Source organism: Bubalus kerabau, chromosome 6 (assembly GCF_029407905.1).
Source record: "Bubalus kerabau isolate K-KA32 ecotype Philippines breed swamp buffalo chromosome 6, PCC_UOA_SB_1v2, whole genome shotgun sequence".
In the NCBI taxonomy this organism is placed as follows: domain Eukaryota; kingdom Metazoa; phylum Chordata; class Mammalia; order Artiodactyla; family Bovidae; genus Bubalus; species Bubalus kerabau.
In genome coordinates this window covers 120,460,847-120,484,343 of record NC_073629.1, presented here as the reverse complement: position 1 = coordinate 120,484,343, position 23,497 = coordinate 120,460,847, and the positions used below count along the sequence as shown (strand labels likewise).

Below are 23,497 nucleotides of genomic sequence, written 5' to 3'. Positions count from 1 at the left end.
GGTGAGGTGGGTCTGTCTCTGCAGGCTCAGCTTCCAAGGTGCCCAGTGCGGTCCTGCCAGGGCACCCCCTGCTCCCCATGTGGGGCTCCTGACCCAGCACATGGCCGCCCTCCCGAGGGAGCTGGTGCCCAGGGACCCTCCCCTGGGTGGACACAGGCACAGGCGCCCGCCAGGAGCTGCCCGGTGGAGCCAGGGCCCCGGGCTGGGTCACGGAGCCCCGGCAGCTTTGGGGAGCAGCACCCGGAGTGGCTGAGGGGGGCTGGGTGTCCCCGGAGGACGCCCGACTGAGGGGCGGTCCGGGGAGGCGCTGTGGGCGGCGCAGGTGTGAGGCTCCCACGGTTCCCTCCCCGCCCGACACGTCAGCTCAGGCCCTGCCGGCCCGTCCTCCCGGAGCCTCCAGGCCGATGGCCGGTCTGAACGTGTCCCTCTGCTTCTTCCTCGCCACCTTCGCCCTCTGCCAGGCGTCCAGGAGGGCAGCCAAGGCCCTGCTCCCCGGGGGCGCCTACGCCCACTTTGCCCGGGAGGCGGCAGGCGCGGCCCAGCTGGGGGCCTGCTGCCTGGAGATGCGGATGCTGGTGGAGCTCGGACCCTGGGCGGGGGGCTTTGGCCCCGACCTGCTGCTCACCTTGGTCTTCCTGCTGCTCCTGGTGCACGGGGCCACCCTGGACGGGGCCTCGGCCAACCCCACGGTGTCCCTGCAGCGGTTCCTCCTGGCCGAGGCCTCTCTGCCCGGCACGCTGCTGGAACTGGCTGCGCAGGCGCTGGGCATGCAGGCGGCCGGCGCCCTGACACGGCTCTACTGGGCCTGGGGGCTCAGCGACCTGCACGTGCTGCAGAGCCTCATGGACCCGCACTGCAGCTCGGCGCTGCGCACGGCCGCGCCCCACGGCGCCCTGCTCGAGGGCTCCTGCGCCTTCCTGCTGCACCTGGCTCTCCTCCGCCTCCAGGGCAGCCGCGCCATCCACAGGGCGCTGGCCGTGGCCCTGCTGCTCACTGCCGCGGCCTGCACAGGTGAGACCGGCTGCCCATCCCTGGGGCCGTGTGGCTGCCTATGAGAGGGGCTGCAGGCCGGCCTGGGGCTACTGGGCCTGGGGTGGCCACTGCCTGGGCACCTGCTGGGGGTGGTGGCCAGCCAGGCGGGACTCAGCGCGCTGGGCAGGGACCCAACCCCGGTGGGTCAGTCCTTTCCGGCTGGGTCTGTCCGCACCCCGAGCTGCTCCTGTTCATCCTGGGAGGCCAACACCTGAGGCAGACGGGGGGTGGGAGGGGGGCTCCTGCTTCCTCAGGGCCCAGGCTCTGGTCTGGAAGCCCCGGCGTCCTCCGTCACCCCTCTTGGGGGCCCGGGACTGCTGTTTCCTCCTCAGCCCCTGCCCGCCACCTGCTGGGCCCACCTGTCACTGCAAGGCAGCCCCCAACCTCTTCCCTCCACCCCTCCTCCCCTCCTCCCCTCCCTCCTCCCCGCTCCCCACCTCCCCCATCTGGGTCTGCCCTCCCCCACCCAGGCCAAGCCTCCTGACCAAGCTCTTGTGGGTCCCTGAGCCCCTGTGGAAGCCTCCCTGACTCCCCCCAAGGCCCAGGCTCGGCTCTGGCCCTGCCCAGGGAGTACCCCACCCCCGCTGGCCCCGCGCACCCCTCTCCACTGCTGTTTCTTTGTTCGGCCAAGTCTCTCTCCTTCTCGCTGTCCCTGTCTCTCCTTCTGTGTTTCCCCACCTCTCTGGGTCTCTCTCTCTCTAAGATGCCCTCCTGCGGGCGTGGGGTGTGCAGAAAAAGGCTGGGGAGCCAAGTCCACGCAGGGGTGAGAAGTCGGGAGACACTCCTGTCCGGCTGCTGCCTGACCCCTGACCTCTGGCCTGGGCTGGGCGGCTGCCTCCCCATGTCCCAGTTGGCACAGAGGGGTGGAGCCGGGCCCCCCAGGTGAGTGGGTGGGTCCGCTGGGCAGGCGGCGCAGGCAGGCCAGAATGGACGTCTGCACTTCCCCGCAGCCGGGCCCCTGACGTCCGCCTTCCTGAACCCCGCGCTGGCCGCCTCAGTCACCTTCCGCTGCTCAGGGCACAGCTTGTTGGAGTACGTCCAGGTGTACTGGCTGGGCCCTGTGACAGGTGAGGGGGCTGGGGGTCCTGGGGGCGGAGGCAGGCCGATCCGGGCTGTCCTCTGGGACAGGGGTGGCCCATAGGGTGTCCAGCTCGCTAGCTGGGGTTGAGGCTCCCAGGGCCTCCCCCAGGGTCCCCAGGGGGGTCCTCGCAGGGAAGTTGGAGATGCAGGCATTTGGAATAGAGCATTTTGGCCCCAACCCACGCGGGCGCCGGCTGGAGGGGCTGGGGCTGTCCTTCAGAGCTCTCAGCCAGCCCAGGAACCACAGAGAAGCGAAGGCTGGGGACAGCAGGCCACTCACCCGTCCCCAGATGGGTGCGGGAAGCTGGGCACAGAAAGCCAGGCGCGGGGCCTCTCTGGGGCTGCAGCCTCCTCCCCGCCCCCCCAGGCATCTGGGGCTTACGGGCACATTGGTCCCATCCCAGCCCATCCTCCCTGTCCTCCACGTGTCCCCTGAGAAGGACAGCAGTCACACGGGGTTGGGGTCCATTCTGCTCCAGGGAGACCTTGTCTTAAGACACCTGCCGAAGGTGAAGCCCTGCTGCGAGGTCAGGGAATGACCTGAGTCCAGGGGACACGGCTCCAGCCTTTGAGCCCTGAGCTGCCGTGGCGACACTGGAGCCCTAAGGACCCCCTGGGAGCCGTGAGGGCGGAGGCGGGGCTGCCGGGAGCCTGCTTGGTGCAGGCAAGCGGGCCTCCCGCCCTCGGGGGGACGAGAGGCGCCCAGGTGGGGGTCCAGGGTCCTCCACTCAGGAAGCTCCGGGCAGAACCTGGGCGTTAGGCGTCGGCCAGGCCCCACCCCCGACCCCCGGCCCCCTCGGCCCCAGCTCCACGCTCACCACCCCGTGGACGACACACCGGCGTCAGGAGACGGCCCCGGGAGGAAGGCGCACTTGTGCGCAGAACACGGGACCCAGAGTGTGGTCTGTGAGTGCACACGGCTCCCTGTCCCGACCGACCTCCGGGGGGGTCGGCCCCAGGGGAGCGGATGAGGCAGGAGCCGGGCCAGGGCGAGACCTGGTCCCGTCTGCAGGCCCCTGTCTGCGGAGGGTGTGGGGCGCGGCGTCCGGCGGTCTCGGGCCTGGGGAGCCCCCGGCCTCCGTGTGACCCTCGCTCTCCCGCAGGCATGCTCCTGGCCGTCCTGCTGTATCACGGCCGCCTCCCCCGCCTTTTCCAGAGGAACCTGCTCTACAGTCAGAAGAGCAAGTACCGGGTCCCCAGAGGGAGGCCTGTCCCGGGGCCTGGAGGCAGCCAGACGCCTGAAGAGGGGAGCAGAGGACGGGGGCCCCGGTAGTGGGGGGCAGCCACTGAGTTCCAGCCATGCCGGCTCCGACCCTGTGCGCAGGGAGCTAGGGCCCAACTGTGGCTGGACCCGCGGGCTCCCTGAGCTGAGGGCGGGGGGCAGACCTCCAGCCCCTTCTCCCCACATGTCAATAAACCGTCCGTGAGGCCTGCCGTGTCCCTGGGCCTGACAGGCCGGCGAAGGGCAGGCAGGGGGCAGCAGGGGGTCTCTGGGGCCTCTTCTCTACAGTTGTTGTTCAGTCACTCAGTCGCGTCCAACTCTCTGCGACCCCATGGACTGCAGCACGCCAGGCCTCCCTGTCCATCGCCACCTCCCGGCGTCCACTCAAACTCACGTTCGTTGAGTCGGTGATGCCATCGAACTGTCTCTTCCCCTGTCGTCCCCTTCTCCTCCCACCTTCAGTCTTTCCCAACCAAAATCAAAGGTAAGACCTAAGAGGAGAGGCCACGGTCCAGGGTGAGCACACCAGCCTTGAGGAGACCACAGGTGGACTGTCCCAGTGCAGGTGACTGGCCGGCCTGGACACGGCCCAGCGGCTCCCGCACCGAGACCTGCTGGGGACAGTCAGCGTGGTGGCTAGAGCCGTGGCTGCCGGGGACACGGGACACCCAGCCCCAGCATCCCCCTGCACCCTGCCGCCCTGAAAGCCCTCATGGCCAGGTACACACAGCAGGGCCGTCACTGCAGACCCTGGGTTCCCCCAGGCTCGGAGGAGCCCCCAGCCATTTTCTCCCCAAAGACCGGAGCTCACCTGGAATCTCCCACCCCCAGAGAACACAGCCCCTCAGCTGGGGGTTCCTGCAGCCCCGACCGGAGAGCGAGGTTGGTAGGAACCCCAGCCCAGGGCCCCACCCTCTCCTCGGGCGAGACGGACAAGAGGGAGAAGCCAAGCAGAGGCCCTGGGTGAGCCCACCCACCGAGGGGATGCCGCATGGAGCGGTGTCTGCCTGCACCAGCTTCTGGTGTGGTGGGCAGAGAAGTGAGACTCCCCCCACTTCCTATGGCTGCCCGCCCTTCAAGACCTGTGCCCCAGCTTCCCGGGCAGCGAGCCTGCTCTCTGTGGGCTCTGCTCTCCTCTCCACCCTTCAGTGGCCACCTGGGATGGGGAGCGGGCCTGGGTCTCTGAAGGCCCCCCTGGGAGAGAGCAGCTTCCAGAGAGACGCAGGGGCGGTGATGAGATGGGGCGCCTCCCCTGGGGGTTCCTGGAGCCCCGCCCCCAGGGGCTCAGCCCTGGGAGGACGGTCACAGCAGCAGCCGCAGGCGTGAGAGGTCGTCACCCTGGGCGGACAGAGCGGTCCTCACTGGCGGCAGCAGCAGGACCGGTGGGGGCAGCCGCTCAGCTGTGCCCACAGAAAGGCCCTGCAGCCCCGCACAAGGGCTTCCAGGACAGGGACCCGGGCACTCGGCTGCGAGCTGTTCAGTGAGACAGTTCAAGAAAAGCGCAAACGTGGGCACTGGAATACATGATAGCAGCGGGTTGTTAGAATTATTCCAGGAGTTTGGAATCTCTGTTTTGAAAAACGTCAACATTGCAAAACAAAATCCACAGGCTTGGGAACAAAAATTAAATTTAAGGAAATTACACAGAAAGGAACAGAATGTTCATATGAAGTTTGACGAGCCAGTTACTACACGGACAGCAACTTAAAATTAACTCTTCAATAAAATTGAAGATACAGTGACAAGAGTGCACAAAGAGCTACTTGAAATGACACGCAAACCAGGAACCAGTTTCTTTATGCCTCCAAGAGCGACAGGAGATATGAACGTGACACCGCAAAGGCTTACATTTAAATTCAAACTTTCACAAAACTGACTTGTATGAAGGGTTAAATCTTTTCAGGAAAATTGCTCTGAAAGAATTGTTGTTCAGTCGCTAAGCCGTGTCCAACTCTGCGACTGAGTAGACTGCAGCATGCCAGGCCTCCCCATCCTTCACCATCTCCCCGAGTTTGCTCAAACTCATGTCCATTGAGTCAGTGATGGCATCCAGCCATCTCATCCTCTGTCGTCCCCTTCTCCTCTGCCCTCAATCTTCCCCAGCATCAGGGTCTTTTCCAATGAATTTGCTCTTTGCATCAAGTGGCCAAGGTATTGGAGCTTCAGCTTCAACATCAGTCCTTCCAATGAATATTCAGGGTTGACTTCCTTTAGGATAGACTGGTTTGATCGCCTTGCAGTCCAAGGGACTCTCAAGAGTCTTCTCCAGAGTCTTCTCTTCTGAAAGAATCATCAGCTCTAAATGTCCTAGAACTTATATTTCAAAATAATTAGAAAGTATCCCCATGCTCTCACAGCCTAGTCACACTCTGAACAGTCCCAGCAATGGTTCCATCAGCAGAAAGATCCTTCTCGAAGTTGAAAATCGTCAGAAATGATTGCAATCCTTTATTTGTCCAGAGTGACTGATACTGCTTTCAGCTCGATTAATGGAAGATGAAGTTGCCAAATGTATACATTTTAATTAGCTAATTAATAAATTTGCAGAAAAGGGAGACAGGAAAATCGGACAATTAATCAAAATCTCTTGTGAATGAAGGATAGTAAGTCCCCTACATGCCAGCAGGTTCTAAGAGTGTGTTCATAAGCCCAACAAAGCCAGCCTAGGCACACAGCTAACACACTGCTGTATGGGCCTTGCTGTAGTAGGGCTTCCCTGGGGGCTCAGATTGTAAAGAATCTGCCCATCACCTGGCTACAGGTGAGAGGGGCCGCCCTCCGCTGAGGCCCCAGGGGCAGCCCTGGGACCGTCTCTGCACCCCTTTCTCTGCTGCCCCCTGTGCTGGTCTAAGTGGTCCATTCTGAAGGCAGGGAATGATCAGGGTGGTGTTGGGATGGGCTCTTGGATGGCTCTGTGGGGAGCGCTCTGGTGGGCGGGGCCTCCTGGTTCCACCTGTGGCTCCCTGGGCTGCAGACGCCACGGCCCCGCATCCAGGCTGGCTCCAGAAGGGGCTCTTGTGTCTGGACCGCTGCCCCTCCCTTGCCCCGGCCCAGCCCCCCGTCCTGGCTGCCATGATGGAGGCGTCCTCTGGAGAGGCGTCCTCTGGAGAGGCGTCCTCTGGAGGGGCGTCCTCTGGAGGGGCGTCCTCTGGAGGGGCGTCCTCTGGAGAGGCGTCTGCGTCTGCAGAGAGGACCCTGGGGCAGCCCCACCCCAGCACTGCTGCAGCCCTCGGAGCTGGCTCCCTCAGCACTTCTAGGAGGAACAGCTGCTTCTGGAGCTGGTTCCCTCAGCACTTCTAGGAGAAGCAGCTGCTTCTGGAGCTGGTTCCCTCAGCACTTCTAGGAGAAGCAGCTGCTTCTGGAGCTGGGGCTGGAGAGGCTCGGGGTGAGCCTGCAGCATCTGCCTCCCCACCCTCCCCCAAAACACACCCCCACTGGCGGGAGTGTGTCAGAAAGACAGCGACCCAGCCGACAAGGCTCCTCAATGGCCAAGACTGGGAAAAGCTGGACAGCGTTAACAGCAAACTCCTCACAGAAAACAAGCGTCAGGTCACCGTAGGGGAAAGGTCGGGGGCTTGGGATTAACGTGCTCACACTACTGTACATAAAAGAGACAACAGCAAGGACCTGCCGTAGAGCACAGGGAGCTCTACTCTGTATTCTGAGAAGAAGCTGAGAAAGAATGTGTGTGTATGTGTATAGCTGACTGCTTGCATCTCCCACCAGACCCACAAAGCCGAGGCCAGAGTCAGCGTCCGCTCCTGGCGGGACCCGTTTGTAGTCTATGGGGCTACGGGGTGCCAGTCTGACTTGTCAGCCTTGTGGGGTCCTCCCCTGGGGAGCCTGCCCCCAGCCTGCCCCCAGCTGTCTGGGTGCAGGAGGCCGTGTCTGGACTCAGCCCATCTCTGCGTGGCTGCAGAGTCCCCATGCCCACTCATGCCGTGAGCCCGGGGTCACCTTACCCTCAGAGCACCCATGCCCACTCATGCTGAGAACCTGGGGGCCACCTTATGCAAGAGCACCAGGATAGCCATTTGCCAAGTCCAATCACCTCTGATCCTGGAAGGGGTACTTCTGATGGGTGTTGAAATGCTCTAGTTTAACGCAACCCTTAAATTTCCATGGCAATTTGCATGGGCCCTAATGGACCAGTTTCCTGTTGCCCATCTGCCTGACTGGCCAGGTTACTGGCCACCACACACGAGTCAGTAGAAACCCAACACAGAGGCAACAGCGCGTAGTTCAGCCGTGAGCCGATTCCCTTTTACCTTCTTTGACCAGACGGTGACCATGCAAGAGGATGCTGTCCATTCCCCTCGGACTGCCGGAAACCCGGCAGGCCCTGCTGTCTGAGAGCTGCTCATGGGCACCTCTCGCATGGCGGTGGTGTCCGGCAGCTCCTCGGGGGGTCCCAAGGCCACTGCACGGGGGACAAGGCTCCCTGTTCATGGACGTCCCCTAGGAGCACGCACCTGTCCTGTTCATGGACATCCCTGGGAGAACGCACCTGTATAAACAGGTAAATAAAATTCCCATCTCATTCAGGAACTCTTCCGGTCACTGACCTCCCCACTGGCAGGTCTGTGGCATCACATGGGATGTTCCATGATTACTCTGTGTCCCTGGGTCCGGGAGGGGTCTCTGTCACACCTGATGCCGGCTAGTGGGTCAGGCGTCTCCAGCGGAAATGTTCCGGTCCAGCACCCCAGTGGTGACCGCTGGGGGGCGCTCACTGACCCCTGCCCTAAGGTTCCTCCTGGGCTCCACACAAGGTAATTCCTGTCGCTTTATAGTTCAATTTATCCTTCCTGCGCTCCAGCCCCCAACGGGACATAGTGAACCTGGAGGTCCCTTTTGTCCATCGGGCATCTATACGCCTTCGTATTAATAACGTCTGTAGCTGGACCACCTCACCGACCCCCATTTGGAATGTTCCATCAACGTCGGCCGAAGGGTGAGTTTCCAGGCCTCCTGTTGTACAGGATCAGGTACGGGACACGCCCCCAGCCACACACAGAATGTCTTCCCAGAATATGATCAGCTACAGCAGGTGCGAACACTGCCCATGTTCAAACTTGACAATTTTCATCCAAACTTTCACCCCAGTCTCATCAGCTCTTGCCTTCCTGTCTCCTCTAGTCCAACGTTCACTTCTGTTGGGGTGTCACCCACAGCTGTTGGAACTGCAGGGCACAGGGCTTCCAGTCAAGGAGTCCTAGAAGTGACTCATCTCCGAGGTGACACCCCCCCACCCCAAGCTTCTGAAGATTCAGGGCCAAGACACATGCTTTTCTCCACTAAGAGCTTTGAGTTTCTCTTAGGAGGTAAATGCTTCAATATTATTCCATTTGTGGGAAGAGTAATTACAGTGTCTTGTTGCAAACAAGGGTAATAAAATAATGCAGACCCACAGCAAGGATTCTGTCTTCTAAAATCATTTTGATGTTTTTCTCTTTCGGTTTTATTGCTGTCGTTTAAGTGATCAAACGACATCTCAAATGCAGACCTGATAGAATTATAATTTTTAGGGCAACGAAAGAGGAGAATGAAAAAGCCGGCTTAAAATTCAACATTCAGAAAACTAAGATCATGGCATCTGGTCCCATCACTTCATGGCAAATAGATGGGGAAACAGTGGAAACAGACTTTATTTCCTGGGCTCCAAAGTCACTGCAGATGGTGACTGCAGCCATGAAATTAAAAGACGCTTGTTCCTTGGAAGAAAATCTATGACAAACCTAGACAGTGTATTATAGAGACATCACTTTGCCGACAAAGGTTTGTCTAGTCAAAGCTGTGGTTTTTTGAGTTGTCATGTATGGACGTGAGAGTTGGACCATAAAGAAGGCTGAGTGCCGAAGAATTGCTGCTTTTGAACTGCGGTGCTGGAGAGGTTCTCCAGCATTGGCAGACAGGTTCTTTGCCACTAGCACCACCTGGGAAACCCACCGGCAGTGATATTAGGTCACAAATAGAGGGACCAAGGCCAGCAGTGTCTGGACCCACAGGGCCGTGCAGCAAGTCCAGGGAACGAGATGGGAGGAGCACTGAAAGCCGCTGCTGAGTCGTTCAGGGGAAGAGTGCAGGCAGGATGGGCCCTTCCCTATCCTCTGCTCAGGCGGCAGTTTGCAGGGGGGTGGGGGGTGGGTCCTCGGAATTTCATGTCTGAAAAGGAGTGCCTGAGGAAAGCCACCCTGACCCCCATCATTCCCAGCCAGGGAGTCCCTCTCAGGAGTCCCGGCTGTGCCCCCAAAGTGGGGATACGGCTCAGGAGAAGGCAGGGAGGGGCAGCTCACTACCAGAGTGGTCCTCACGCGGGCGCTTAGAAGCCCCTAACAGACGCCAGCACGGGTGATGCTGACAGGTCCTGGGTACACGCTGGGCGGTCACCTCAGTCAGATCCCTTGCTGTGCTCACAGTGTCCGTGTCCAAACTTCCAAAGTTGGAATCCTAACCTAGCCCAGCTGGATGTGATGGTCTCAGGAGGTGATGAGGTCACGAGGGTGGAGCCCTCAGGAATGGGATTGGTGCCCTTGGGAAAGCGGGGGTGGGGGGAGGGGGGGAGGGGGGGCTCCCGCATCCCTTCTACCAGGGAGGGCCCAGCAGCAGACAGTGGTCTGTGAACCACGAAGCGGCTGTGCTGGCACCTGGACCAGGCGGGTTCCCGGAGGTCCACTTCCAGCCTCGGGACCTGCCGTTTGGAAGCCACCCCGCCTGGTGTTCTAACAGTCCCCCTCCCAGACAGGGGCAGTCCTGCACCCAGCAGCCGGGCAGGTGGGACGACCCCTCGACCTGAGCTGCCCGCGTGTCCCTGGCTGGGTCTCTGCCGAGCAGGCTACTTTCACCCTGTGGTCTGGGTCACAGTGAGAATTCACATTCCCTCCATAAATTAACTGAAACTTCAATCACAGCTGGACACAGACGCGTGGCGAGAGGCAGGTGTGCTGGGAGGCAAAACCCGGGCCTCCGCCCTTTTTCTGGAGCCTGAATGTCTTTGGGGAGGGGAGGGTGGGACCAGTCAACCCCAGCCCCACCGAACGAGAACCTCTCGGGAGAGAAGTTCTGGGGCGGGACATAAGGGGCGGGGTCTATTCCTGGGTGGAGCCTAGGGGGCGGGGCCTATTCACGGGCGGGGCCTGGGCAGGGGGGCGGAGCCTAGAGCAGAGGAGGGGCGAAGTGGGCGGCTCCCGCGGCCTGGCCTTGGGCCTCCACCCCGAGGCTCCGACCTTGCTCACCCTCGAGGGCTGGCCTGTCCGGCCTGCCCCTGCCACATGTGGGACACCGGGCCGGGCCCAGCAAGCTGAGCAGCGCCGAGCACAGTGACTCCGGCCTCCGCCCCAGCATGCGAGGCGCAATGTGCAAGGCGGGGCTGGGGGTGTCCTTGAGACAGGACACAGCGTGACCACTCGGGCAGTCCACCCCCCTGTTCTCCAGAGAGCACCATCCTGGTTACAGGGTCACAGCTGCATCCGCCTCCTTGCTGCCGGGTCTCCCTGCTTCCTTCTGGCCCTCACACCCCTCCACACTGGAACCCTGGCACCCTCTCTGTTGGAAGCCCTCTTGCTTCCTCCTTAGCCACGCCCCCCTAGAGTGTTCCTCGGAGTCCCGTCGTCACCCCCTCATCATGTTCAGAGTCCCCATGCTGGCCTACACTTGCCACTGCTGTCCCGACGCCCCCCGTGCCACCCTGGCCTTGGTCATGCGCCCCTTGGACCCCCCAGAGCAGCTCCCTGTCCTGACCCTCATCCAGCGTCCAGCCGGCAGCACACGGCGGGGCCCACGTGCAGGGCACTTCCCGCTCCTCTGAGGCACACCCTTCCCCACCTTCAGAGCAGCCCCTTCTCAGCCCTGCCATCTTATCTGGCCCACTTCCCAGCCTCTCTCCTCTCCATTCCTCCATGGGGGACCCCAGAGTGCAGCCCTGTGAAGCTTTGGGTGCACATTTCAAAGTCCAGTGCCAGGCACAGGGCAGGTTTTATCTGTGCATACTGATAAACAAGTCAGCTCCATGGGCTTGTGTCCACCCTCAGGACGCAGCCTCGGAGCCGGTCAAGAGGCTCTAGCCAGCCCCTTACGTGGACAGCGGCCCAGCCCTGCTCTGTGGTCTGACACCCAGCTCCCCACCGCCTGCTGAGCCCCAGCGTTGCCTCCAGGGGGCAGTGGTCTCTGGACCTGGTGGGAGGGCTTGGTCTCTGGCACCTGATTCCCCAAGGGGACCAGCCCTGAAAGGTGACTCTGGGGCCCTCTGAGGCAGGGGTGAGGACGCAGTGAGCCCGCCCTCCTCCAGTGAGCGTGCCACCAGCCTGAGCCCCGGGCCTCGTCTGTCCCTGGGTCTCTGTGAGGGGAGGGGCCCACGGCCAGCAGCGCACATCCTCCCGGATCAGAGCTGGGCCTCCGTGGCTGAGGTCAGAGGGCGGCACCAGCTGAGGAGGGTGGCTGGACCAGCTGTGCCCGGATGCTTTTCACTGCACACGGAGTGCGCTGGGACGGGGAGGCAGAGGGTCTGGCCCTCCCGGGTCACTTGCAGCTCAAGGTTGTCTTCCAAGGCGGTGCCCCCCTTCAGGAGTCCCGAGGGACCGGTGGTCAGGATTGAACCTGGTGGGGCAGACGTTGTACTCTGCAGTGTCCGGGTTTGGGGGCATGGAGGGCCAGGGCCCCACCTCCTCCTGTCTGCCAGCTGCCGCTCTGGCCAGCAGAGAGCCCCAAGAGGAAATGGGGGCAGGGGCTGTGGCTGTGCTCTTGGCCTGCTGAGAAGCTCTGTGCTTGAGCCACAGAACGGACGGCCGTGCTTGATCTCCCTGGCACCAGAGCTGTGGTCAAGAGCACTGATGCCGCCAGCAGCCTTGGCCACCTAAACGGCTTCTCTAGTGGGCCATCTGAAGCGCCCCTGTGCCTGGCCCCAGAACAGCGTGCCCGGTGCTAGCGGTGGGGGGATGGGGAGGCCTGTGCCTCCTGGCAGGAGAAGACCCTAGGGCCAGGCCGTGGGTGGGGCACCTGCACGGGCAGAGGGGGGTTCCCATCAGCCGCGCTGACCGCCGTGCGGGTCCAGGGCCCTGCTGCACTGTGTCACAGCCAGGACGTCGATCTCCCTCAGGTCGGGGCTGGTGGCCCAGCAGGAAGGTGGGTTTGGCCTGGGGCTCTGCCCTGCCCGAGGCCTGTCTGCGCTCATTCTGCCCGAACAAATCTCCCTGTGTGTCCTGGGAGGCTGAGGTGGGGCCTGGTCACCTGAGGCTGTCGGGAGCAGCTGCCCTGCTGCCCTGGCCTAGCACGAGCCCCAGGGTGGCCTCCCGCCTGGACTCACAGTCCAGGTTTGTGCTGGTGCTGATCCAGCCACTCGATTCCCTGCCAGGCCCTCTGGCCGCAGTGGAGTGGACCCGTCCTGAGATCCATGGGGGGCGCGTGGCAGGGTCCTGGAGCTTCCTCTCAAGCCGTGCTGACGACGCACCTGCTCCTGCAGGTGCTGGCCTAGTGGACGCTCTGCAGGACCCCTTGCCAGGGGCCTCCTGGCCAGACTGCCTCACCTCTCAGGCAGGATGCGGCCGGCTCAGCAGCAGTGGGCAGTGGCCGTCGCCTGGTTGACCACAGGAAGCAGGTTTCTGTCCAACTACACCAGTCACGGCAGACCCAGAGCCGCAGGGAGGCAGATGGAGACACTGGTCACCGCCTGCAACAGGACATCGCTGCCCACGCTGCGGCCACTGTGGTCGTTCCCCAGGTGGCAGCCACAGACACCAAAGTCGACAGCCTGGGAGGGGGTGGGACGATGTGGAAGCCTCAGCGGGCTCAGGGCCGGGGCGCCCTGCTGGGTGGACTTCTGGACCACAGCGGAAGGCTAAGCCGGTCTCTCCCCTCCCTCCCATCTTCCTCTCCCCCTCCCCCTCCATCTTTCTCTCCCTTTGCCCACCTCCATCTTCCTCTCCCCCTCCCCCATCTTCCTCTCCCCTTCCCCATCGTCCTCTACCCCCTCCTTCCATTTTTCTTTCCCCTCCCCTACCTCCATCTTCCTCTCCCCTTCTCCCCTCCATCTTCCTCTCCCCTGCCCCACCTCCATCTTCCTCTCCCCTCCCCCATCTTCCTGTCCCCTTCCACACTTCCATCTTTCTCCCCCTCCCCATTTTCCTCTCCCCCTCCCACACCTCCATCTTTCTCTCCCCCCTCCATCTTCCTCTCCCCCTCCCCCACCTCCATCTTCCTCTAACCCTCCCCACCTCCATCTTCCTCTCCCCTCCCCAATTTCAGGTGCCTGCCTGGGGCCCACACAACTTGGGTCAGGGTGCCTCCTCCCCTCACCTCAGGGGTTCCACCAAGGGCCCCTCCAGACTGTGGACCTGCCACCTCCTCTGCCCAGGATAGGGGCCCCAGCCCTGGAGCAGTGGCACCCTGCCAGGCAGAGGGTCTTTGGCAGCCTTTTCTGAGCCTCTCCACCCAAGGCTTCATCAGATCAGCTCAGGACCTTTGCAGGTCCACCCCTGCACCCTATTACCCCATCTGCCCCAGACCACATGACTCCTGGAAGGTCCCTCCTCCTGTGGCCTTGGGTGTGGGGCCCCAATCTCCTCTAGCCGGAAGAGCTGGTCCTGGTCCTTCCTCGAGAACCCCTGACCTCCACCCACTCTCGGGGACCCTCTGAAGGGCCAGAATGGGTCCCAGGCTGGCCCTTGGGGTTCCCGGGTGGCAGGAGAGCAGGAGGGACCTGGGCCTGGGTGTGAGCAGGCTGAGCCATCACCTATCTGTCTGTCAGTCTCTCTGCCCCTCCTCCCAGCTCTGCCCTCGTGCTCTCTCCTTGTCCCCTGGAGGCTCCTTCTGTCTTGCTCTGCTAACCATCTTCTTCACTCTCGTCCTATCCCCGTCACTGTCCCGCCTTTCTTTCTCCCACACTACCCACCCCCCGCGCTCTCACCCCCGTTCTCTCTTGCTTTTTCCCCATCTGTCTCTCCTTCTCTCCCATCTCTCATTTTTTCTCTGTCCCAGAGACTGTCTCTGTCTACAGCAGCTCCTAACACCCAGGCTGAGGCCTTAGATGGCTCCTGGGACTTCTCCACTTCCGGCCCTTGTAGATGCCTGTGTCCCCTGCTGACACAGAAGTTAACTGTGCCCCCACCTCTCCCTACACCTGAACTTGGAGCTCAGGACCAGCTGCTCACACTCAGGCCTGGGCCAGGCCTGGGACCGAAAAAGCAGCTGAGGACCAGCCCTCCCTGGCGGCAGCCCCCCAGATGATGGGGAGTGGGCCAGGGTGGGAAGCAGCTGGGAGGGCCCGTGGAGAGCCCCCAAGTGGAAAGCCCTAGAAAGTCACCTGGGAGACGCCCCAGGCGCTCCATCTCCCACTACGCGGCCGTGGGTGGCACAGAGCCCCAGTGGAAAGCTTTATTCTGGCCCCTGTGGGGCAGTAGCAGAAAGCTGGCCATCAGAGCCTCAGGCACCCGGCAGACACCCCCCTCCCAGTGCCCCAGGTGTGCCAGGCTCTGGACACAGCAGGGTCCCTGGGCTTGGCCCTGCTCAGGCCCCATTCCTCCTGTCCCCATCCTGTCCCTCTTCTGCCCCGGGGGTGGGGGTGTTGCCTCCCCAGGCTCCATGCCCAGGTTATCCTGCTGAGTTGAGCCTCCTGAGAGTGTCCACAGCCCACGGCCCACAGCGAGTTCAGGACAGATCGTGGGGCTCCTTGTCTCTGGTCACTGGTGCCCCAGCAGGGGAGCCCATGGCTTATCTCCTAGGTCAGGGTCATAGTCATACTGTCCTTGGTCTTGTGGGCCTTGGCACTGGGGGATGTGGTTGACACAGACGCCTCCTGGAAGTCCTTGGCCATGAAGTAGTAGCAGATGGCGTCTAGGCAGCAGTTGGCGTCTGAGAGTCTGCTCGTGATCTGGATGGCCATCTTAATGGCACAGGTCTGCAGGCCCAGGGCCATATGCATGGTCAGCACCACGTGGAAGGGCAGGAAGCAGACCACGAAGACGGCCAGGTTCGCCAGGACCATGCGAGAGGCTTTCCGCGTGGCTTCCGCCTGGCCCGGGTTAGCCTTGGGCCCCTGGGTCAGGGCGGTCACCACCTGCAGAGAGCAGAAGACCAGCACGGCCAGCGGCAGATAGAAGCCCAGCAGTGAGAAGACCCCGGTGTAGGTGTTCCGCCCGGAGCGGGCGGCGAAGCAGAAGCCACCGTCCTGCACGTCCAGGAACCAGCGGAGCACCAGGGAGCCGAGGACCACGGCCCAGAGCGCAGCGCACACGGCCACGGCCCGGCCGGGGGAGCGGAGCCTGCGGGCGCGCAGGGGGTGCCGCACAGCCACGTAGCGGTCCACCGCGATGGCCGTGACCAGGCTGATGCTCATGTACCTGTTGAGCAGGTAGATGGCCTGGGAGATCTGGCAGAGCGGCGTGTCCTTGGAGGTCTGCTTCTGGAAGTACAGGAAGAAGGGCAGGGCGCAGAGCAGGCAGAGGTCGGCCACGGCCAGGTTGGCCATGTAGATGCGGGTCTCTGTCCAGCGCGGCAGGCGCCGGCACAGCACCCAGAGCGCCAGGCCGTTGAGCAGCAGGCCGAGCGCCAGGAGCCCGCCCGTGTAGCTGAGGTAGACTGGGCTGACCTCGGGGCTGCACTTGCTGCTGTTCATGATCCCGGGGCTGCTGAGGGGGGCAGGGTGTGAGGTGGGTGGGCCAGCCGGGGGAGCCTGACCACCCCCACCTCAAGAACCCCGAGTTCACCTGCCCAAGGACACCCCAAGCAGCCCCGAGGCACCCTCTAGGCCACCTGTGGGAAACCAAGGCCTTCAGAGGCCCATGGGCCTGAGATGGCTCAGGGAGCCAGCCCGGGGCTGGACCCAGGTCCCCGTGCCTGACCTGCCTCTGCAGGGACCTGCTGGCTGCCGGGCAGAAGGGACACCCCCAGCCCCAGCCACGCCAGCTCCACCCGCTCTCAGACCCCAGGGGCCCCACTCCACCAGCAATCAGTATGGGGACCCAGGGGTGGCCAGCCTCGCCCCAGCCCAGTGCCATTCTCACCAGGGGGGGCTCAGAGGCAACTGCGAGACAGGGACCCCAGGAGCCCTGGAGTCTGAAAGCGGGTAGACTGAGGGGCCTGCGGGGTCCCAGGGTGGCTCACTGCCCCCCATGTCTTCCGCAAACCTGGCTGCAGGAGGCACCCGCGTCTGACGCACCCCTGCACCTCAGCAGGGCGGGCATCTCCCGACAGGGCCCTTCCTGGCTACTGAGATCCAGGGCAGCAGGAGCCACAGCGTGGGCCTCCAGAGAAGTCCAGCCCCTCTCTCCCTCCTGTGCTGTGTCCTCTTGCTGAGGGGATGGTGGCTGGGTGCTCTGGTTCCCAGCCTCCCTCCCTCCTCCCCTCCGAGAGCCTCCCCGGCTGCCCTCAGGCCCACCTAGCCTGGCCTGATGCCCAACCTGGTTTGGGAGTCCCCTTGAGTTCCCCGTGGACAGGGCTGCCCTGTGGTTCTGGCGGCCTTGGGGTGTTGCTGGGTGACCTCCACCCGGTCGTTGTCAGAAGCTCCCACACGGCCTCACCCTCCACACCTCTCGCTTCCCTGCGCACGCTTCATGACAGCCCAGGACTGCCAGGACCAGCTCACCAGCCTGGGGATGGACTTGGTCAGCGGTCTGATGTTCCTGGTGTGGTACCCTGAGCTGGGCGGCACCCGGAGGCATGGGTGTCAAACGTGTGGGACCATGGAGCAGGCCTGTGTGAGTGGCAGGCACCCTCTGGACCCCCTCCCACCCCCCACCTTGCTTCCTCTGGCTGGAAGGGCCTGGAGGGGTGGGGAGAGAGGCCTTCCTTCCTCCATGAGCACCGGGCCCCCTGGGGGCTCCCTGACCTTCAGGCGAGGTCAAGAAGGGGGTTCAGTCTGTCGGGGGGTGGAGTCTGCTCCCCTGCCCCCGCTCACACACAGGAAGGGAAGAAACATCCAGAGGCGGGGGTATCAGGCTCACAGCTGCCGGGGGTGGCAGCGGGCGCTCATTGCCTGAGACACAGCCCCCTGGGAGCGTCCAGGCCACAGTCCATTAGGGGAGCTGGAGCACAGACCGCAGCGAGTAGCAGCGGAAATATTCCACCAATTGTCCCGGTGAATCCGTTCTGAATTTTAAGTGCCCATTTGCAAGCAATTCAAGCTTCACAAATGTTTCTGATGTGTGTGAAACCTCTCTCCTCATGTTTGAAGGACTGCGCTTGTTCACCCCTTGTTCTGTGGCCCCAGGCCCGTGCATGCGGCTCCCCAGACTCCAGAACCCACTGGGGCAACTGCTGGGGTCCTCCCTGCCTGCCTGTCTGCCCCCGGCCCAAAACCCCTGAGCCTGCTGGGAGCACGGGGTGATTCTGCCACACGCGTGCCTCCAGGCTGTCTCCCCACCCAGGCGGGGTCCAGGACGGCCCCTCGCTACTCTGGGCAGCGAGGCCTGCAGCAGTGGACGGTCACCCAGGCGCTGCCCGGGACAGCAGGGGGAGGCAGGCCTGTCCCTCACGGGATGCCCTGCACCCGGACGGCTGTCTCGGGGCTGTGTCCTGCTCCACACTCGTGAGGGTGTTAACTTTCAGTTAACAGCCTCGTGTGGCCCAATATTTGGAGAGAGCAAGTTAAAAAAGCTAGCTGCCATCTTTACGTTTTCCCCTTTATAATGACTGCTAACCATCAGGGAGAAGGACATCAACTCTGCGAGATTATCAGGGTGCACGTGAGCCTTGCAGGAAATGCCCTGCTAGTGGGGCCTCTCCCTTGGGGTGGAAAAGGTTTGGGGGGGTCAAGTCCCAAGGTCCAGCTCAAACAGCATGGGGTCCCCAGAAGCCATGGCAACCCACTCAAGTCCTGCCTACCCCAGGCGAGGGCGTGGGGCCCCTGGGCAGGGGTGGGCGGCAGCCGGGGCTCAGAGCGCTCAGCTGTGGGGGCACCGCCACTTCCTGCTGGGGGAGGCGGCCCCGGGAGGAGGGCGGCACCCCAGAGGCTCCGCTTCCTGCTCCCACCGCGGTGGCGGGTCTGTCCGCTTCCCCAGCGGGGCGGGAAGCCAGCCTCGCTGCGGCACTGAGGTGCCTTTGTCATTCCCACGCCCTAAGTGGGATCTGGGGCAGAGTGTACTGCTGACCCCCGTTGTCCGGGCGCCGAGGAGTCCTCTGGAGCTGGGACCCCAACTTAGAAATAGCCTAGGACCTGGGACAGGTTTCACAAAGCCGTGTTCACTGTGCTAGGGCCCCCCTCAGACCCCTCCCTTCTAGCTTCAGACACTGGTCTCAGCCCACGAGAGACTTCAGAGACTTGAGTGAGGGGGACCAGGCCCCAGGAGTCACCCCAAGTTCCTGTGCACTGCTGCCCATGAGGGACGTCCCGGTGCCAGACCATCAGCCCTCACAGGATTCTCCCCCAGGTTACCCGCCGAGGTTCAGAACCCCGGCACAGCCTTCGCCTGCTGAGACCCCCTCACCCTCACCCTCTGAGACCCCCTCACCCTCACCCTCTGAGACCCCTTCACCCTCACCCTCTGAGACCCCGTCACGGCCCTCACCCCTGAGACCCCATCATGGCCCTCACCCTCTGAGACCCCCTCACCCTCACCCCTGAGACCCCCTCACCCTCACCCCTGAGACCCCATCATGGCCCTCACCCTCTGAGACCCCCTCACCCTCACCCCTGAGACCCCTCACCCTCACCCACTGAGACCCCCTCACCCTCACCCTCTGAGACCCCCTCACCCTCACCCCTGAGGACCCCTCACCCTCACCCCTGAGACCCCCTCACCCTCACCCTCTGAGACCCCCTCACCCTCACCCCTGAGGACCCCTCACCCTCACCCCTGAGACCCCGTCACCCTCACCCCTGAGACCCCATCACCCTCACCCCTGAAACCCCGTCACCCTCACCCCTGAGGACCCCTCACCCTCACCCTCTGAGACCCCCTCACCCTCACCCCTGAGGACCCCTCACCCTCACCCTCTGAGACCCCCTCACCCTCACCCCTGAGACCCCCTCACCCTCACCCCTGAGGACCCCTCACCCTCACCCTCTGAGACCCCGTCACCCTCACCCCTGAGACCCCCTCACCCTCACCCCTGAGGACCCCTCACCCTCACCCCTGAGACCCCCTCACCCTCACCCTCTGAGACCCCCTCACCCTCACCCCTGAGACCCCCTCACCCTCACCCTCTGAGACCCCCTCACCCTCACCCCTGAGGACCCCTCACCCTCACCCCTGAGACCCCGTCACCCTCACCCCTGAGACCCCCTCACCCTCACCCTCTGAGACCCCCTCACCCTCACCCCTGAGGACCCCTCACCCTCACCCCTGAGACCCCATCACCCTCACCCCTGAAACCCCGTCACCCTCACCCCTGAGGACCCCTCACCCTCACCCTCTGAGACCCCCTCACCCTCACCCCTGAGACCCCCTCACCCTCACCCCTGAGGACCCCTCACCCTCACCCTCTGAGACCCCCTCACCCTCACCCCTGAGACCCCCTCACCCTCACCCCTGAGACCCCTCACCCTCACCCCTGAGACCCCTCACCCTCACCCCTGAGACCCCGTCACCCTCACCCCTGAGACCCCGTCACCCTCACCCCTGAGACCCCTCACCCTCACCCCTGAGACCCCCTCACCCTCACCCCTGAGACCCCTCACCCTCACCCCTGAGACCCCTCACCCTCACCCCTGAGACCCCGTCACCCTCACCCCTGAGACCCCTCACCCTCACCCCTGAGACCCCGTCACCCTCACCCCTGAGACCCCTCACCCTCACCCCTGAGACCCCCTCACCCTCACCCCTGAGACCCCGTCACCCTCACCCCTGAGACCCCTCACCCTCACCCCTGAGACCCCCTCACCCTCACCCCTGAGACCCCTCACCCTCACCCCTGAGACCCCTCACCCTCACCCCTGAGACCCCGTCACCCTCACCCCTGAGACCCCGTCACCCTCACCCCTGAGACCCCTCACCCTCACCCCTGAGACCCCCTCACCCTCACCCCTGAGACCCCTCACCCTCACCCCTGAGACCCCTCACCCTCACCCCTGAGACCCCGTCACCCTCACCCCTGAGACCCCTCACCCTCACCCCTGAGACCCCCTCACCCTCACCCCTGAGGACCCCTCACCCTCACCCTCTGAGACCCCCTCACCCTCACCCCTGAGACCCCCTCACCCTCACCCTCTGAGACCCCCTCACCCTCACCCCTGAGGACCCCTCACCCTCACCCCTGAGACCCCCTCACCCTCACCCCTGAGGACCCCTCACCCTCACCCTCTGAGACCCCCTCACCCTCACCCCTGAGACCAGTCACAGCCCTCACCCCTGAGACCCCGTCACCCTCACCCCTGAGACCCCTCACCCTCACCCCTGAGACCCCGTCACCCTCACCCCTGAGACCCCTCACCCTCACCCCTGAGACCCCCTCACCCTCACCCCTGAGGACCCCTCACCCTCACCCTCTGAGACCCCGTCACCCTCACCCCTGAGACCCCCTCACCCTCACCCCTGAGACCCCTCACCCTCACCCCTGAGACCCCGTCACCCTCACCCCTGAGACCCCTCACCCTCACCCCTGAGACCCCCTCACCCTCACCCCTGAGGACCCCTCACCCTCACCCTCTGAGACCCCGTCACCCTCACCCCTGAGGACCCCTCACCCTCACCCCTGAGACCCCCTCACCCTCACCCCTGAGGACCCCTCACCCTCACCCCTGAGGACCCCTCACCCTCACCCCTGAGACCCCCTCACCCTCACCCCTGAGACCCCTCACCCTCACCCCTGAGACCCCGTCACCCTCACCCCTGAGACCCCTCACCCTCACCCCTGAGACCCCCTCACCCTCACCCCTGAGGACCCCTCACCCTCACCCTCTGAGACCCCGTCACCCTCACCCCTGAGGACCCCTCACCCTCACCCCTGAGACCCCCTCACCCTCACCCCTGAGGACCCCTCACCCTCACCCCTGAGACCCCGTCACCCTCACCCCTGAGACCAGTCACAGCCCTCACCCTCTGACACCCCCGGCCCCTGCGGGCACTGACCTGACTCGCTGGTTCCCTCCTGAGCTGCTGACGCCTCGACAGGTCCTGCCGAAGGGCTGGTAGGGAAGCAGGGCCGGGTGAGCCGGGTCCCCACACTGTCCTGACTGCACCCCTCAACGCCGGGAGGCAGTGGGCGGGCTGGTGACAGCCCGTGGGGCTCCCCACCACCTGTGCCAGCCCAGACCAGGGCTGCCTGGGGGATTCCTGGGAGAGGAAGTGGGGTGCCAGCGGCCGCCTCTGTTGACACCCCAGAGAAGCAGTGGCCTTTCTGGAGACAGCAGAGCTGGAGGTCGAGACCTCGCGTGGTGCAGAGGCACCTTCCCCGTCAGCTCCCGGGCGGGGCCCCTGTGTCTGCGGTCAGTGCCCCCACCCACCCCCGCGTCCTGGCAGGAAGGCCCTGCACCTTCGCACGCACAGCAGCGTAGCACAGCCCACTCCGGGTGGGCTTCCTGCTGCTCTGCTCCAGTGCCTGACTCCCCCCGACCCTCCACCAGCTGGCCTCCTCACCGCCCCTCCGCAGAAGCCGTCCTTGCAGACCACCCCCTCCCCTTCTAGAATGTTCTCTCTGCGGCTCCTGCAGGCCCTCCTGGAGTTGTGTTCCCTCCCCTCTGAGCTCAGGGCCCCAGACCCTGCTCAAAGGGACCGCTCTGCCCTCCCTGCACCTGAGGACAGCGCCTTTCCCCTCGGCTTGGGCCATCTGCACCTGACCTCAGTACCTCTCCCTGCATGGCCTGCGAGGGGCTGGGGCAAGTTCGACCCCACCCTGCCCGTTTCCACAGGCAGAACCTGGGGCTCCATGAAGGGGACTGGCTGGCCTCCTGACTCGGGAACCAGGGACCTTGCCCTGAGGAGGGGCCTGGGCTCACCCTGCAGACCAGGCTGGAGGGTCCCACTGTGAGCTCCTCCCCTGCCGTCCCTCCTCTCTGACCATCCGCTCCCCACCAGCCCCCAGCCTCCACAGCCCTCTGCGCCCCTCTGCAACCTGGCGTTCAGCCATAGACCTTCTCCTGAATTTTTCCCGTGTCCTGGTCCTGGCTTGTGGCCGGGACCCCTCCTGCTCCCACACAGGGCAGGGCCTCACAAGTCCCATTCACGGGTCAGCAGGGCCCAGCGGAGGAATCAACTGGGTGGCCAGCGCCTGGGAACAAGCAGAGTCTTGGCCAGAGCAGGCGCGTGTAAACATGAGTGGCTGCGGCCTGGAGTGGGGTGCAGCCCCCCCGCCGCCCCACCCCACAGCCCTTCCCTCCACTGGCCCTGCAGCCGACTCACCATCCCCCCACCGTGGAGGGAGGGCAGGGCTGGGTCCTTTCCTCCAGGTCCACTGGGTTCCCTGGGGTCCAAGAGGGCTGGCCCCACCAGGCTGGCTTCAGAGTCCAGACCAGACCCATTCCCGCTGCCGGGCGGGCTCAGAGCCCTAAGGCGTCCTCTGCAGAGCAGGGCGAGCAGGGCCCCGCGGCCCCGCTGCTGCTCCAACCTCAGGCTCAGACAGGGCTCCGTCTCCGAGGCCCCCACCTTCAGTGCTCAGCGCCCCTGGCCCCAGCACCCACCTCTCCTGCTTCACATCAGCCGGAGAGCCTGTGTGGCAGCCTGTGGGGGGTAGGGGTCCAAATGCGGGACTGAAGGCAGGGGGCTCCTTCTCTTCTAGGGTCTTGGCCCTTCACCCCTCGGAATAGTTGGAGTTTGAGAGAAAAGACCGCTGGCGACGCTGCAGCGGGGGGACACACTCCTGAGATTGGAGGTTGGCATCCCTGCCCTGTCCAGATGAACCTCTCCCAGGGAAGTGCCCGGGAGGCGGAGTCGCTCCCTAGGAGGCTGTCGGGTGTGCCCACGGCCCCATCCCCATCCCCACCCTGGGCCCTGGGAACCGCGCTGCCTCCAGGACCCCTGTCCTCCACCACCGCCACCCCCAGCCTCCTCACCTGGGGTGGGAGTGGGGTCCCCGCCATCAGGGGCCAGAGGCGGGGACTCCTGGCCCAGGTCCAGGAGTCCTGAAAGCGGGGGACTCAGGACCAGCCCAGAATGAGGGCAAAGGACCCTGAGGACACCCAGGTGGGATGTCACGAGCCGCGCAGTGTGGCCACCGGCCGAGGGCCTTCACCCCTCAGCGGTCCTCCCCAGGGCTCCGTGACTGTGTGCCCACTCTGGCCTGGCTCTACACTGGTCT

At 64.0% G+C, this 23,497-nt stretch overlaps 2 protein-coding genes across 2 annotated transcripts; one reads left to right on the top strand and one right to left on the bottom strand.

Annotated features, from left to right (window-relative positions):
- Window positions 1–404: 404 nt before the first annotated feature.
- Window positions 405–3,385, top strand: LOC129656512 (aquaporin-12B-like). The gene is made up of 3 exons (XM_055587135.1): window positions 405–1,011; window positions 1,983–2,099; window positions 3,216–3,385. The coding sequence occupies exons 1-3, from the start codon at window positions 405–407 to the stop codon at window positions 3,383–3,385; spliced, it is 894 nt and encodes a 297-aa protein (XP_055443110.1).
- An 11,313-nt stretch (window positions 3,386–14,698) lies between these two features.
- On the bottom strand, window positions 14,699–21,391 carry GPR35 (G protein-coupled receptor 35). The gene is made up of 2 exons (XM_055586626.1): window positions 21,334–21,391; window positions 14,699–15,951 (listed from the first exon to the last, which is right to left on the bottom strand). The coding sequence occupies exon 2, from the start codon at window positions 15,939–15,941 to the stop codon at window positions 15,045–15,047; it is 897 nt and encodes a 298-aa protein (XP_055442601.1). The 5' UTR covers window positions 15,942–15,951; window positions 21,334–21,391; the 3' UTR covers window positions 14,699–15,044.
- Window positions 21,392–23,497: the final 2,106 nt, after the last annotated feature.

What these genes read in the sequence shown, in the direction of transcription:
- LOC129656512 (XM_055587135.1), top strand. Translation starts at nt 405, where the DNA reads ATGGCCGGTCTGAACGTGTCCCTCTGCTTCTTCCTCGCCACCTTCGCC. An exon ending in CACTGCCGCGGCCTGCACAG is followed by an intron (nt 1,012 to 1,982) that starts GTGAGACCGGCT and finishes ACTTCCCCGCAG; the next exon opens with CCGGGCCCCTGACGTCCGCC. An exon ending in CTGGCTGGGCCCTGTGACAG is followed by an intron (nt 2,100 to 3,215) that starts GTGAGGGGGCTG and finishes GCTCTCCCGCAG; the next exon opens with GCATGCTCCTGGCCGTCCTG.
- GPR35 (XM_055586626.1), bottom strand. Translation starts at nt 15,941, where the DNA reads ATGAACAGCAGCAAGTGCAGCCCCGAGGTCAGCCCAGTCTACCTCAGC.